Here is a 17,250-nt window from a genome sequence, read left to right on the forward strand (position 1 = left end):
ATCAACTGTCTCCAAACCTGTTGTGTATATTGTGACCCAACTGGGCCACATTGTACTCACATGATGCCATTGTGACCAGTTATGTCACAATAGAAGGGCATAAGGTGCCATAAAAAAATAATTTAAAATTGTGTTGAAAATTCATACCTGCAAAAACTATATAATGTTGAAAATGAAGCTGTGAATCTTGATTAGGAAGAGCAGGCAAGAAATGAATTGCTTCATTGCAATTTAAGGAGGTGCCTTATCCAAGGTCACAATTGTAGAAGGAGAAAAACCCTGAAAGGCCTCTGGAAAACTGTTAGAGCATAAAAGGACCTCTTTGTTCTGAAAAGTATCATAGATATCCAGCTGGTAAGATTTAGTGGATGAAATCTTTAGAGGGCGACTGAGGGCACAGTACTAAACTCATGAATAATAGGGATTTCAAGTGATTTGATGCTTCCTGGAGCCAGCCTGTCAGTTGAGATTGCTGTTGGAATGGGCTGGTGACAAATTCTGGGACTGAATATGTAAAAGGCAACCAAGAGAGAGGTTGTTCTAGAGGGAATCCAAGCCAGGATGCACAAACTGATAGTTAATGCCAGGCTGGAGAGAATCTTCAAGAGTGAGTGTGAAATGCAATCTTGAGAAAAATGATAAGAGAACATTTCTTCTTTGCATGATTCCTCACTGTAAAAGTCAACCTCAGCTGGGTGATTATTACAATAATTTCCCAACTGTCAGAAAAATTTGCCAGTCTCAAAGAGGGAAGAAACCAATTAAAGAGTATTCGGTTAAGTTAGGTGTGGTGGATATTTTTTTGGGTAACTGTTTCTAGGTTCCAAATTGTTTAAAGATTAAACTGATATTTTTGAGCCATTAGCATCTGTCTCTGTTACCTGGTAGATAATGAGTAGAGGTACTGGAGAAATGGAGTAGACATAATGCTCTTTTTTAAAGAAGAGGGAGAGAGAAGTGTTGGTTATATAGGCTGAAGGGATGTGCTATCATCAGAGTTTCAGTTCTGGGATAATACTGGAACAAGTAAATACGCACTGCATTTTTAACAGCTGAAAGTACAAGAAGAATAGTTATCAGCACAAATTTGTCAAAATGATGCAGTCTTTCACTTCTAGAGTGGCCTTGTGGACAAAAAGAAAAAAGTATTATATTTTGCTTTTCATAAGGCTTTTACAGTTTCACACATGAGATGCTTTTAAGCAAGCTGGGAAATATTGTCAACATGCAACTACAATAGTCTGGGTGGAAAAATAGAAACTGTATTTAAGTAGCTCACTATTAAAATGAGAAGTAGCTCACTATCAAAATGAGAACATTTATTAGAAGGAGTTCTGCAGGGTTTTGTGGCGACTCAGTCTTTTTCAGTATTTTCGTTAATTATCTGAATGATGGAATAGAGTGTATACTTATTAAATTTGCAACAATACCAAGATGGGAAGGATTGCAAGTACATTGCAGGACAGGTTCAGAATTCAAAATAATCTTGATATATTGTAGATATCATCTGGAAAAATAAGATGCTATTCAGAAATGTAAATTCCATGGCGTTTACACAGCAATAACAAACTGCACAGATGTGACATGGAAAATCACTGGTTAGAGAACAGTTCCATAAATAAGATTATAATGGATGACCAGTTGTGTAACCAATACGCACACAAGACAAAGCAAGGACCATCAGATAGCAGATAGTTCCAGTGGTAAAATGTGTTGAATAGTTGGTTTATGAATTGTGGTCTCTTTGCAAAGTTAAATTAATGACTTTTTGATAGGTGAAGGTAACTCTGATACAACTTTTTACTCAAAAAATTAGGTCATGAAAAAACACAGAGGAGACTCCCTTTTATGTAATTTCTGTTTAATCATAAGTGACCCAACACATCACAGATGAGGACTTGTACTGATTGTGTACCAGACTTTAGGGATGTACTGAGGCTAATGTCATACTAACTTCAACTGATTTTTAAAGAAATATGAAACATTGATCTTTAGATCCTCTACCAATGAAAATATTATTTTGATCTGTATTATTTATGTGTAAGGTAAATTGTGTTCTAGCTCTTTGAGTCCATAGGGCTTTGAAACTTTCCTTTCTGGGATTTTGCAAAATCCAGTCTGTCCTCTGTCCTGTGTTTATTTTACCTCGTTGGTGTTACTTGGAAGTTTTTTTATAAGCTTCACATTTCAATTTAAATTTGTAGTTATCCTTCTTCAGATCTTCTAGACGCATCCATAGATTGCTGGATGATGTTATAATATGCTTTGTAAAGACACTTATACTGTCAAGCCTGTTAATACATTTTAAATTGTTTAGCTCTGTTAGTTCTGTTACAGACTTATTTAAGGACGTTTACAGGCATGAATCTTTGATGATAGTGACTTTCTGAACTTTCTGGTTTTCAGTCATCACTGCCCAAAATCTGAGACTTTCTTTCCTGAAACTGTGAGTTTCAGACTTCTGTGGACAAAAGTGGTAAATTCAAAAAGAAATACCCAGAAAATAACCATACCTGGATTTGCCTACTTATAATTTGTGCCTGTTTCCTTTAAGCATCATCTTCAGAAACCTCACTGACTTTTTGTTAGCAGTGTATCTGTTCATCTTCTTGGTGCGGTAGTTGCTCCTAATGTTTTGGTATGCTAATAGTGCATGGTTCAGCCCTCCTACTCCTTGTTTCTCATAATTTATATTAATACAATGAACAGAAATTACTTTTTCCAATTTGCATTTATACAGTACGTTGGTTATATAATTTCTTCCTGGGGCACACTTTGTTCCTGAAGATGAACAACACCTTCAGAATTCTTTAATTATCTTCAGATTAATCTAATTGACCTTAAATTCTTCCAGAGCGTTGTATTTCAGGAGTTTCCAGTCCCTCATCCCTCACCTGCTCTCATATACCAAATTTCCTTCATATTTCTCCCCTTTTAAGGACTGAAGGTAGGAAGTAATTTCTGTAGTGTTTATGGACAGAATAGTTGCCTAAAATCTAAATTTTGAATTTTTGAATTGATTTTAAATAGCAAGAGATTAGCATGGAACATGCTTTTGTCTCTTAACAGCTATATACCATTTTTTGTATTTAAATCACTAGAAATTTGTGAAGATGAACTGTTTATTTTGTGGGACCCTGCCAGTGAGTTCAGGGAGTAGTAGCTGAAGAGATGTGGTGGCACTGGCTCAATTTGAAGTTTACACTTGAGCTGTTCCCAGTTCCTTGTTGGATCACTTAAAAACCCTTCTTTAGTGCTCACAAAATTTTCTATGTGTGAAACAAGTGTCATCATATCCCATTAAATGTAGATGTTGCTGATGAACCGGTGCTTCTGCAGAAATGATAAGGACCAGTATTTCTGAAGTGTTCTTAGCACTGAAGTACAGGCAATACAGGAAATTGTAGATGGTTGGACTTTAAATTTGAGAACTCTTGCATTTAGTGGGGGACATGATGCTGCATTTAACTTGCTAGAATTTAATTTATATGTATATGTTGTTGATGAAAATTATGTATTCTGTTTGAGCTCTTTTGCTTCCTTCTTAACAGGCTTAGTGGTACTAAAACTGTGTGGTAAGGTTTATTTTATTTAACCATTTTTACTTTTGTTACAACTGTTGTCTCGTAAAAAACATTGATATTAGCAGGAAATGAGAGGTTTCTTTTTCTTTTTTTTTTCTTTTTTAAATGAAAAAGTCAGAAAGACAAGCTGAACTCTAACAGTAGAACATGAGAGAAAGGTGAATACTTGCAATATCAATAAGCTCAGAAGGAAGAGGAAGGACAGAGAAAATAGAGTAACAGTTGTAAAATTATACTTGTAGTTTCATTAAGCTATTTCCTTGCCTCTTTCCAAACCCCCTCTACCAGTGCAAAAGAAAATAACTATACTGTTTTTGCATACCTATGCAAAATCTTTTTCTAGTAAATATGTGCTGAACATGCAATGATTAGTTAGGCACTGAATATCATTAAAGAGCACAGCCAAGAAATTTCTATAATGTACTGGTAGACAGCATTGGTTAGTTTTATTTTTTGGATGAAGGATATTATGTTTTTTCCTAGTTGTCTTTCAATTATAAAATAGCATTGTAAAACTAGAGAACAGTACCCCTGTAAAAAGTACCGTGATGTGGTCTTATGTTTGTGAGAAACATGACCTGTAAACTTGGATTCTGGGTCTCACTTTTATGTCAGGCAACCTTCACCACTGATTATACTTATGTTCCCTTTCACAGCTCAAGGCCTTTTCTGTAATGGTGGCCATTTATCTAGACAAAATGACCCTCCAGTGCCCATTAGCACTGCTTATGAAATGGCAACTAGGATGTGATGTGTTACCTATCTGCTATGTAGAAATCCCAGTGGCCTCTGAATGAAAGTACTAATCGTATTTGAAAGCGCAGAGCTTCTGCAAGTCACCCGTTCTTTGGACACGGAGATTCGGTTTATTCTGTTGGCAAACACCGATGAGGTTAAAGGGATTTGAGCAGTCTTATAGGGAGACATATTTATTCATTCTATAAATAAGCAAATTAAGAAATAGTAATCTTCTTCCTATTCTCCAATTTATCCAAAATACATATTAAAAATATCACTAAAAATGTGTACTGTTGAGACAGATACAGAAATGGATTTGATTTTCATATATTTCAACTTCCAGTATTCTTCAATACCTTTATCTGAGCAGATTTAACTCCTGTTTTGGCTTTTTTATTTTTTTAGAATTTTAAGCCCCTACCTTTATACTAAAGATGGCTGAAATATTTAAAACGTGCTTTACTTTGTTTTGCTTCACCCTTTTAGCAGACAGATGATGCAGCACAGACCGATGGCCAGCAACAGACACAATCTTCTGAAAACACAGAAAACAAATCACAGCCAAAACGGCTTCACGTCTCAAATATACCTTTCAGATTCCGGGATCCAGATCTTAGACAAATGTTTGGTGTAAGTACTCATAATTTATTTATGCTTTATTTATATTTGCATTGCAATAGGTATTTTATATTATAGGCAACTGTGAGAGCAGTATCTCTGATTTAGGCTGTTTAACATTTTCAATAAATACTCTCTTTTCATTTATTCATAACCAAACAACTCATTTGCCAGTCACATCTGGGAAAATAAATTCTACTGATTCTACTGTATGTGATACAGATGGCTGTATTCTTTGTATTGTGTTGGTTTGTATTACATTAAAAAAAAAAAAGCTACATTGGCTGAAAATATTGAATGTGTTTATATTCCTACTGTACACACATGGATTCATAGGACTGCACTTTTTGATTTTGGAGAGAATGATATAAGAGAGTCAGTGCTTGACCTCATGAGCAAGGGACCCAAATCTATAGAAGTAAGACAGGGTCTGAATTTAAGTAGGAAGTCCAGGAGCAGAAGTCCTCACCTGCCCCCACAGCTACTGTAGACCTGTAAGCTTCTGAAGTTTTTGCTGGTAATTTTCTGTAAGTGTCTCAATTGCTGCTTTTGCCCAGGCCATTAGCCACCTTCATGTGTGTTGGCTGTTTTGCATGTCTCATACATGCAATCAGTTCTAGGCTTATCACCATGAGATTCTTCTCCCTGATTTCTTCTCCCTGCTTCAAGAACTCTTAGTTTTATCTGAAATGTCACTAAATAAGATATAGAAATAGCACATGATCAGCTACTAGAACCCAGCTTCTCCTTTTCCAAGTTAGTACTCTTTAGTATTTATGTTCCTCTTGCTTTTTTTATTTCTGACTCACTCAAACTTAATTCTCTTCTGCAGTACAGTTTGTTGTGCAGTGCAGCACCAAGTCCTTCATGGCACTATACTTCTCTCCCTCTTCGATATTCAGTTCCAGTTTTTAAGTTCTTCTAATGTCTTTGTATGTGGGACAAGACATTGTGGTTTTTAGTATTTGTTTGCATGAAGTGAAGAGAACAGCCACTGGAAAAAGAATACTGATATAATATAGGGAAATGAGACTGACTGTTTTGCTGTATCTGATTCACTACAAGTAACCTCCCCTAAATGCAGCTTACAGCACAACAGCAAAATAGCAGAAGGCATAATAATTAACCCTCAGGAGAATAGTATGCAAATTTATTTAAATTAAACAAACCACTTAAAATAGATTAATTTTATTTGGAAGTATATTAAGTGAAAGGATTTTATTTTTGTGAGGGATTGTAGTAACTTATAAATGAATAAACCTACATTTCTTTTCAATATTTCTAAGTCTTAGGTCTCAAAAGACTGACACTGAAGAATGCCTGGAGTTTTCCAGCTTTAGAATGACTTGGTTACAGTAAACTTTTAGCTACTGAATTGATGGAAAAATGAAGTTTCTGCAAGTATGAAATACCTGTAATGAAATATGCTAACGCTGTATCATGACAATGTTATACACACAGCAGGGGATCTTTTTACATGGACATAACTACAGCGGAGGAGGATTGTTTAAACATTAAGTCAATGTATGCCGATAGGCTTAAGTTGCAGTTAAAACATTAGTTAGATTGTGAATGCAAAAACGTAAGATAAGCCGAGGGACAACAAATGATGGTTGAATTTCATCACCGAGTTGAAATACTTTAATAAGCTAGAGAAGGAATACTGTCCTTTCTGACCTGTAATTGTTTATTATATCTTAAAATATTAAAGTATAGGCTCATTTCTGCAGTTCCCAAGACTATTGTTAGATTACTCTTCATTTGGCTCTAATTTCTGCCTTTTGTTTTGTAGATTGTGTCAGTTATCAGTGTTAGCTCTGATCCATAGAGCATGTTAATGACATATGAAATAACAGAACTGGCCCACAGACACGTTACAGTGTCATGTTGCAAAATGTGTTGTATCAGAAAGTGTTCTTACAAAATACTGCCCGAGTCAAATGTTTATTCCCTTACTGAGACAAGTCCAGTAGAGCCTTTTTCTTTGGGATAGCAACTGTGGTCCAGTCTTGTGTGTGAAAAATGCCTAGATGATTTTGAGTACTATTGTAAGGTCAATAGTGATAATGGTTACTCCTAATATTGTAATAGAAGTGCAATTCTGAGCAGGGAAAAATCACTAAGTACCCATTATAGTTTTCCAAATTTTCTACAACTACCTGAAAGGCAGTTGTAGCGAGGTGGGTGTCAGTCTCTTTTCTCAAGTAGCAAGTGATAGGATGAGAGGAAACAGCCTCAAGTTGTACCAGGGGATGTGTAGATTGAATATTAGGTAAAAATTATTCACCGAAGTGTTGCCAAGCACTGGAACAGAAGCTGCCCAGGGAAGTGGTGGAGTCACCATCCCTGGAGGTGTTTAAAAGATGTGTAGATATGACAGTTAGGGACATGGATTAGTGGTGGACTTGGCAGTGTTAGGTTCGCCGTTGGACTCAATCTTAAAGGTCTTTTCCAGCTTAAGTGATTCTATGATTCTATGAAGTTATACTCTAGTAAGACAAGAATTGCCTAGGGACTAATGATTATCCCTTTTCAGCAAGGACAGAGAAAAATCCTCACTCCTTGAAACCAGTGACAAAACTCCCAATTGGTTTAATCTTGTTCCTGTAAACCAGAAGTAACCAAACGCCTTTATCTGTCTTGAAAAGCAGCTGCAAAAAAGTCTTCTGAAACTTGGGTTCTTCAGAGCTAAGGATGACCAGAGGGTGACAATGTCCACGCAGCTGTTAATCTTGTCTTGTTAGTGATGTTTATTATGCTCCAAGCAAATTAATGGGTAGCATCCTACATATGAAAAAGGGTGATGGCAGCTGGACTGGATGGAAGTAACATGCTATGTGAAAAGACTGATCTCCGTTTAATGATGATTTCCTCTTTGTCAGGTGGTTTCACTGAACTTAAAGTCCATAAATGCTAATGTGGAATGATGGTGACAAGTGTAATGATACATATGATTTAGTTGCAACATTGATCTGGCTTCTCTTCAGTGTCACTTTTTTGGTGCTTGACTATCTTTGATTTTATATTCTCAAACTTTTTATGTCATGCACCATTTCCTAGAAACGTGCTGTATATGATAGAAGCATTGAAGTTATCTTATTTTCATGCAACTTTTCTATTTCTTTGCAGCAATTTGGTAAAATCTTAGATGTTGAAATTATTTTTAATGAGCGGGGCTCAAAGGTAAGCAGTTTAATTCATCCATGGAATTTTTTAATTTGTTTAAAATATGTATATGAGTAAAAGGAAACAACTGCACTGCTGTAAAAAAGCAATGTTTGAAATTCTGTGTTAGTGAAAACATCTTCTGAGCTGTCATTCAGTTTCCTAAGCAGGATGAAAATCACTGGACTCATTTTATATCTTTTAAGGGGGGTAATTTTAGCTACTCCAAACTGTCATCTGTTTTATGGGAACGTTGATTTCTGCTGTCTTTATTCTTCAGTGATAAGTATCTTGTTTATTTTATGAGTCCATACTTACAGATATTTGTAGGCAGGTTTGTATTAGTACAGGTATTTTTTCCCCTATTGAAATGAAAGATGATAATGATACCTAATAACCATCCTCTTTAGTAATTAACTGAGAAAATATGTGATTTTTCCAGATTATCTAAGTGCAGATGTTTTCCTCTTTAGTTAAAGCTTCAGTACACCAACCCTTTGAAAACAATCTATTTTAACATTTGTTTGATTTAAAGAGGTCTTATTGTATTGCAAACATTTACTATTTTTTTTTCTCAAAATTACTTTGCCTTAAATGCCTACTTCAGTTTATTCAGTTTTTAATAAATAAAGCAAGATAGAATGGCTATGCCTCCATTAACATTTCTACCAGTTGTAGCCCAGTATGCTTCTCCTATGAAATCAGCTACATTGTAAGGGTTTATGTGTATGTCACATGCACGATATCTTTTTTCTTTTCCTCCCATATCATATGCACTAGAATGTTTATCTACCAATGTTTCAGTCTACCTGTAACTCCTATATATGGTTTATTGTTAGTGATGGAATTCTTATTCCTGTAATAGACATGCTTTAATCTGTAATTTTTTTAATAATCAGATAATCTCTCAAATTTGATACATTTTAATTGTTAATTTTTCCCTCAATGTGTTTGCATTTATATTTTAAACTTTTTAAAAATAGAATAGCTGAAATGTCCTGATTTATATTCCAAAATTATTCTGACATTCATTGATTAGTACTCTTGCCTGCTAGCCCAAACCCAATTGGAACATTTACCACATTTTCAGTAAAGAACCAAAATGACTAGAATTTGGTGACTTAGAACCTCCTACTCTGGCTGAAATTTATTATCATTAAATTATGGCTGTTCAGTAGTGTTTGCAAAAGATGCTGATTGTCTGGAACCTGCTGATTAGTATTATAAATTTCTAAAGACCCCCTGCACTTGCCGCATTTGGCTGGTTCTGCTGAAGATGGAGAGGAACTGAGTACACGTGTCATGGTGGTGCTGGTTTACATGTTTCTTTAACCATTAAACCTTGCACACGCAGGACTTCTAACCACCACACCTGCGTTGGACTGCATATGTATAAGGCTTTTTTAAAGTATTTCAGGGAAGGGGTGAGGAGGTATTTCTGAATTGTGTTTTTTTAATAGTGATCTTGCAGTAGTGAAAACAACTCAGTGCCTTGTATTGAAAACAAGCTCCTAGAAAAGATTTCACAAGGAAGAGATTTTCCTAGGTAGGCTTGTGATGTCTCACCTGCAGTTACAGACTTTGTGCTAGAGGTTCTAGGACCCGTTCCTGTTAAATACTTCTACACTGTCGCTGCTGTGCTGGTGCATCAGAGCTGGCTCTGAGTGAGCTGCTATTCCGTGATGCATCTCATTGCTTATCTGCCGCTCTCAGCTTGTTTAGAGTTACTTCAGCTACAGCTACATGGTATTTTAATTTGCAGAAATACCCTTAGATTTTCTCAGTTAAATAAAAAGTTAACAAACAGGATTAGGAAGAAGAGGATTTTTTTTTTAAGTCTGTTAATTTCACATCCATTCTGTAGGATTTAAGATGCACCAGAGTAAAGTCCCATTCCTGGCAGTGCTTATCTATGTTTTCATAAAGTCCCACTGAAATTGAAAGGACTACTAGGTGGTCTCAAACTGAGTGCAGGTAGAAAAGTTTGCATGATCAAAATTCAAATTTGTTTCTAGCTGCAGTTTGTCATAGAAGAATTGTTAGGAATTTTGTTTGCTTCTGCTTTTGTATATTTGTTTTTATTTCAATAATTAACATTTTAAAATATCATTGCAAAAACAACAGAAGTAAGCTCATTTTCCTACCATAATAGTTAAGAGAAGTGGAATTGCAGACTCAAAAAATGTCATACTGCAGCACTACCAGAAATGATAAAATAGTTTTTCAGAAGGGAGTCTGTAAAAGAAACCCCAGAATAATACAGATTTCATAGTACAAAATTCAGTTTCTTTGGGGGCATAATAATAATTAAGCTAATTTTACTAGAACTGTATGGCAATACTGAAGACTTCTGGAACTCTTCTTTGTACAAGAATTGCAAGAATATCAGTGTAGTTTTGGTGTAGATCTTTCTTATAACCTGTGTTAAATAAATGAGGCTTACCTTTGCGAATTCTTGAAGCTGTTGATTAAAGTAACATTAAAAAGTGCTGGAAATGTACCTTTCTCTGCTTGCACCACTTATCTTGGAAGGACTTTTTGAAATATGGCTTCCCTAACTGGGCATATTTCAGTGCGCTCAATAGAGCTGCCAGTGGCTTTTGTCTCAGGCACAATTGCAAGGCTGCAAAGATACAGGAACATCACCAAGCACCATTTTTTTTATAGTCATAAATTAATGCTCAAAATAGCTATATACTACATATATGTGCTTTCATAAATCTGTTTTTCTGTATATGTATTAATATTATATCTAGTATATATTATACTAACATAAATTTTTTCAAATAATTAGGGCTCCAAAGCACCTCCCAAATTAAAACAGAACCTTCTCACATACTACCTTGGGTATTATTAAATCATTTGACGGACTGCAGAAATGCAGAAATTTACATTACCAGTTGATAAAATAAATAGTAAGCTAAAGTAGCTATTGAATCAGCTGCATATAAAATTACGTCAATATGTTTGTGTAGATATTTGAATGTGTGATGAATGAATCTATGTTCTGTGATTAAGTTTCTGTGTCAGCTAGGTAAAATTAAAGATTTGCATAAATAATAAGAGCTTAATTTAAATGCTGTTAATTATGAGAATAAGAATAATAAGAATAAGAACATAAGAAATTAAAAAATTACAATGAGTATTCTTTTCAGGATCTTTGAAGTTCCTGTCTTATCTTGGCCTGTGGCTCCACTTTATATCTTCTAATTTTTTAATATAATTAGGTTTTTATCTTTCCCTTCAGTTGTTTGAAAAAAATTAACTGGTAGTGCTGTGAGCTAAGAAGACTGATTCAAAATTTTGACTAACCAGCTGCCACCAAATGTTTGCAGTTCTGCGAAGGGACAGTTGTTTAGCAAGGAGGAGAAGGGAGAATAAATAGAGTTGAGGAATTGATGCTGTTACTTGGAGTTTGGCTCATTGGATCAGTGGTTCCAGCAGTGGTTTCAGCTGCAGAACTTTCTTAATGGCATCTTAAATTATGAGCTTTATTTTCCATGCAGCATTTACAAGATGGGAGGAAAGCAGTTGAAATAAAAGTTTCAAGTTGAGGATGGGTTTAGGTATAAGAAAAGCCTATCCAGGCCTTTAAAACACAGGGATAAGTACTGAGGAGGGGGATTTACTTTCTCTAAACACTCCTGGTGTGTTGGGGAGAAAGAGTTGCATCCTTGGGGTCTTGTGCCAAGCAAGGGGAAGGTAGAGCGGAAAAAACGTGTGGAATTAGGTGTTCTGAGAATGACTGCAGCTGGACATGGAACTGCTGAGAGCGTTTGAGCTCAGGCTTCAGTGCAGCTTTAAAAGAGAGTAAGAGAAAAGGAACACAGACAGTGTGTTTAAACTACTTTGAAGAGAATGGAACATAAACTACTACTGTATAAAAATGTCACTTTCGATATTATAAACACATAAATAAATATACAAATAAATACATTATTTGAGTAGGTAAAATAACCCGCATAATTAATATAATTATGCTGATAGTTTCTTAACTCTTTTTGTCAATTTTGTAGTTCATATCCATCGTTTTTCTCAATGATTGGTGTCAGTTTTGCCTTAAGTTTTATATTTGGTCTCCTCTTTGTATAAAACATATAAGTAAATGTATAGATACCTTCCCTTCAATTAACTTTGGGAAAGTAGGGAAGGCATTGTAGTACTAATATTAAGAATTACTTCAAAGGGTTGGTGTATGTTTCTAAAATATTTTCAGTGTCTTGAGTTTTTAAAAAAGATCGTTGTAAACAGTGTTTATTTTAGCACAATGAAAATAGTTTTAGTAGGATTGGAAATGTTTGTTTAGCCTAATATTATAAAGCAAAGCATTTGTGATAGGCAGAATTTAATATTTGTCTCCTGTCCCATTAACACGGGATTCTGGAGTTTTACCAGTTGCATGTTCTGTATGTGCAAAGTAATATACATAAACAGCAAATGAACCAGTTAAACTTATTCAAAACGTTTGCATTTTTATTCCTTTGAGTTTCTTTTTCTATTCACATCATGTGATTTTTATTTGATCTGCTAATACAAGAAAGTTTATACTTTGTTCTAAAAGTACTTTTGTTTTGTTGGTGGTTTTCTTTTCTTTTTTGCTTTTATAAAAAAATAAGTAAAGGCTATATAGTTTGACAAAAGTTTAAGTTACCCTAGTGTTGCATGGGAACAATGTTTCTTAAAATCACAACAGCATGATTAAGTAGGCAATGTTTTAGAGTATATTGACATTGAGTGTTGAATTTTGTGCACATGTTTTTTTATTTCGTTGAGATATCTGCATGTCATTAAAATGTGATTCATTTTCTTTTCTCATTAGGTCATTTTTTTCTATGTGAAGACACTGTGATTTATTTTAATTTCATTTTCTTATTGTTAGATTTATTTTCCTCTGTAGTGACATGTAGAAAGGTATTTTTGGTATCATTCTTTGGACTTCTCAGGGGGTATTATCTAACTGATGACAGAAAAAAATTGTTCACATTTGTCGCTTATTTATTGCACATCTCAATACAATTATAATTTTTCTAATTTGCATGTTACAGAAATGAAGCAAGGACAAGAAAATATTAAATTAAAGAGAGAGAACATAAACAAACAAGTGGTCATTGACTGAAATAATAATGTGCATGTTGTTTTCCCCCCTTCTCCCTCCTGCATGCAGGGATTTGGTTTCGTAACTTTCGAAAATAGTGCTGATGCGGACAGGGCGAGGGAGAAATTACACGGCACCGTGGTAGAGGGCCGTAAAATCGAGGTGCATGTTCAAAATATTTTCCTTTTCATCTTTTTTATAAATGTCTGCTTCACTCTCATTTGTTGTTTCAGATGCATCATTGGTGTCTTCTGTGTGCTCCCCTTTCCCCTTCCCATTGTTTATATATATATTTATATATAAAGAGAGAGAATCTGGCCTTACTTGGGTTTTTTATTATTATTTCTTTTGTAATTATTATTATTGTTATCATTATTGCTGAAAGGTGGATGACGGAACTGAAAAAAAATGAAAGCTTTAGTATTTTGACGTTATTATTTTGGATGTTTTGTAAATCAATGGGTGCAATAGATTCCAAAAACCAGCCAACAAAGAAAAGAAAAATAAAAATGAGAACAACAAAAAAAAAGTGTGACAGACGAAACAAAAACAAACAAAAGGTTGGGTTTTTTTTTGTTTTGGTTTGTTTTGGTTTTGGTTGTTGTTGTTTTGTTTTGTTTTGTTTTGTTTCCTTTTCTTTTCTTTTTTTTTTGCTGCAGGGTTGATGCGGGATCCACAGTGGTTTTCAAAAATTCAGATTGGGAAAGAAGCATCCAAAAGATGTAGAAGAAAACCAAACAAAGCCAGCCTAGAGACCAACCAATTTTAACATTTAATTGTTAATGAAACCATCAGGCTACTTTGTCTGGATGGCCTGAGCCATTCGTAGCTATTAAAAAACCAACAAATGTGTTTTAGTACCACTGGATCCCCTTCAATACTGCCTCAGTCGTATTTGTTAGAATAAAAAAATACCAATTGAAAATGCTGTCGTCTTTTGAGTAAGATGTTGCATATTTTGCCTTTTCATTTTCCCCCTTCGACGGTAGCGCTTAGGGCCCTCACCAAACTCTCAGTAACCATGGTAACTGTATACATACCCATGCTGGCGATGGTGCTGAATGGTAAGTGGAGAAGTCCATCTGCCGTTTCACGTATTTAGCGCTGATATACCACGTGAATTTTTTTGACTTGTTGTATTAAGTTTTCTTGATGCTACATTTTTTTCTATATTGGTACGCCTGTAATTGAGTGTACGTTTTAAGCAAGCCTGGGAGGCACTGATTGGATTGAGGATATGACTTCGTGCACATCTTACTCAGATTGTTAACTCCATATTGTGTTAAATAATGCACCCTCTTTTTATCCTTTTGTTAGCTGTGATTTTAAAGCTTGAATGATTTTGTTAATTCTTGCAATGAAAAAGGCTCTTGTTCCAAGTGTTGAATGCTAGATGTTGCTTTTCCAATGGTACTTCTCTTCTAAAGGGTTATGTTGCACACTGCTAAAATTCGTTTGTCCCTTTTTTTGACATTTTCTTTGTTTCCTTGTACCTTGTCTCTTTCCCTTCTACTCCACTGCATGTTCCTTCATATAATCTTTTTCTTTTTTTTTTTTTCTGTTTTGAGTATTTATTGTATCAGTGTTATCATGGAATACAAGCATGCTCTTAAGTCTTAAATTATGCAGTACCTTTTAATTTGCTTTTAATGTCTTTTTATTAAAGTTTAAATGATATGATGTTGCTTTATTGAAATGATTTGTAAGTTAAAATGGTTATGAAAGTAAATGTAATTATAAATAGTATGATTTTGTTATGCACCTGTTGCCTTCTATAAATTAAATTGCATTTTATTTTTACATGACTAATAGCTGTAATAATGCATGCTTTTAATAGTGACATGGACCCTCCCTGTAACCCTTTCTAATCCAGTGTTCTATGTGCTTAGGTAAATAATGCAACAGCACGTGTAATGACAAATAAAAAGACCGTCAACCCTTACACGAATGGTAAGTGCATGAGATCTCGGTGCTTAGTTTTGATGTCAATGCATGTGAAACCTCATCTGCTGATGAAGTGCCATAGTCTGCATCTCCTGCATCTCCTTGGGCTCAGGCTTTGTCCAGCGGCCTAAAAATATGACTGGGCATAAATTCCATCTGTGTAGAATTCAGCTGATTCACAGCCATGTGGGCATAGCATGCATCGTTTTGCGTGGTCAGAATCTGAGTGTTTGACTGCAGTGGCTTTTGTATAGGAAAATACACCTGATGGGGAAGCGTTATTCTCTTTTAGCTTTGTGCAGCATTAATGCTGCGATGAATGAACTAATGGGAGGATTCAGTTTTGCTTGGATGACGAAGTTAGGGAGACCAGTAAAAAGAATGTCCCTGTCACTCATGAGATATTTTTTAGTACCAAGACATGCATCTAGTCAAAGATAATTTTCTGTGTCTTCCTTCCACAATTTGTTAGAAGGGCAAACTGTAATCGGGTGCTGCTTCCAGCATATTTTCCCTGAAAAAATGGAAGTTTCAAGTTATCTAAAATAATTCATCCTAATACTGACCTAAGCTGGTATAATGTACATCAATGATAGAAAAATAGTCCATAGATATTAGAGGGGTTTGGAAGCAATAGGTTTAAAAAATGTTTCCCTTGGCAGTGTCTGATCATGTATTTGAGTTATTTGTATTTGTGAGTTCAGAAAATTCTGACAAGTTCCTAACTCAACAATGTCAAACAATAATACATCAATCAAAGTTAAGTGCAATTATGTTTTCCAGTTTTACTACATTGTGTAGTTATAATGATTTGCTTTTCAATTTAATTTAGTGTAGTTTTTCTGATCCAGTAGAAAGCAGATGAAATTTGCACGTACATTAGTATAAATGTTTCCATGGGTGGTTGAGACTCTCTTTCATTTTGAAATATAGTGCATCTGATTTCCTTTATCTGAGCTCTCGTTAGTGAGATTTTTACTAAAATCCAGGGCAAACGGTGACTTTATTTTTTATAAAAAAAGAGTAATAATTTTTCCTGCCACAGTAATAAAAAATATACTGATGGTATTCATTTGACGTGATAATTGAGCTAGTTATAATGATCTGGAGAAGAAGAGTCTGAAATTTCTCATGCTTTCTCAGAAACTCTTTTTCTTCCTCATTTTGTATGTAAATGTGGAACTGGCAAATGATGCAGATGGGAAAAATCATCTTCATTTTTACTGGCTTTAAAACATCTCAGGGAATCTAGTGAACAAAACACAAAGCTAGACTGCATCACATAATAAGATTTTGTTGCAAAAAGGAGATAGATTACCTATATGCATATGATACCATGAACTTTGCTATATTGTAATGAAAAAAGTATAAAAGTAGTTTTGTTAGAAATTATGATGTATATTTTGTATTCATATTATCCTAAGGCTACAAAACTGTTAATTAGCAAATAACATGTTACATACCAGCACATTTGGTGCTGAAGGAAGGAAATGCTGGAAATAGAGATGAGAGGTTTTTAGGAATCTGGTTTTAGCCAAGGTTCTCCTCTGTGTCCTGCGCTGCAGGATTACCTAGGTCATACATTATCATTTTCGTCAGAATGATGAAAGTCTGCTATTAAGTGTTTCCCACTTGAAGTGTTTTGTGCCTGTCATTTTCCATCCTGTTCCAAGTGGAGCAGGTCTCACCAAAAGTATGAAACATCCTGTTTAGTGCATAAAAATTAGTGTTTATGTTTGTGGTCCAAACATCCAAGGAGGTGTATGCGGGATTTTCTTTGCGTGCTTTTGATGGGTATGTACCAAGGCAAACTCTGGTTGTAGTTCATACGTATTTTTTTTTTTTAAACTTTTTTTAAATGTCTGAGATCCCCTGAAGTAATCACACAAGGAGAATCACAATGTTATTGCATAAATATTACAAGTGACAAGGAATAAAGTGGAGATGTGCAAGGTGCTTCGTTTAGTTTAATCAGTGCTTCTATTATCAGTCATCCTGACATTGTATGATTCTAGTTCTTTATCATTTTGTCAGGAATTAGCCGGTACTATAGTTGATTATTAAAGACTATTGTTGTCTCAAGTAAAGGTCTCATCTTTTAAATAA

General features: G+C 34.8%; 1 protein-coding gene across 44 annotated transcripts in view; it reads left to right on the forward strand.

Annotated features, from left to right (window-relative positions):
- The window catches only part of RBFOX1 (RNA binding fox-1 homolog 1), a 1,107,892-nt gene that overhangs the window by 1,005,152 nt on the left and 85,490 nt on the right, over window positions 1-17,250 (forward strand). For 38 of the 44 annotated variants that reach the window (XM_071814923.1, XM_071814925.1, XM_071814929.1 and 35 more), the window contains 4 exons: window positions 4,809-4,952; window positions 8,070-8,123; window positions 13,270-13,362; window positions 15,090-15,150. In XM_071814923.1, coding sequence (XP_071671024.1) covers window positions 4,809-4,952; window positions 8,070-8,123; window positions 13,270-13,362; window positions 15,090-15,150 — 352 coding nt within the window. The remainder of the gene's footprint in view (window positions 1-4,808; window positions 4,953-8,069; window positions 8,124-13,269; window positions 13,363-15,089; window positions 15,151-17,250) is intronic. The other 6 variants (XM_071814928.1, XM_071814931.1, XM_071814942.1 and 3 more) reach the window with 1 other exon arrangement.

Source organism: Patagioenas fasciata, chromosome 15 (genome assembly GCF_037038585.1).
Source record: "Patagioenas fasciata isolate bPatFas1 chromosome 15, bPatFas1.hap1, whole genome shotgun sequence".
NCBI lineage: Eukaryota > Metazoa > Chordata > Aves > Columbiformes > Columbidae > Patagioenas > Patagioenas fasciata.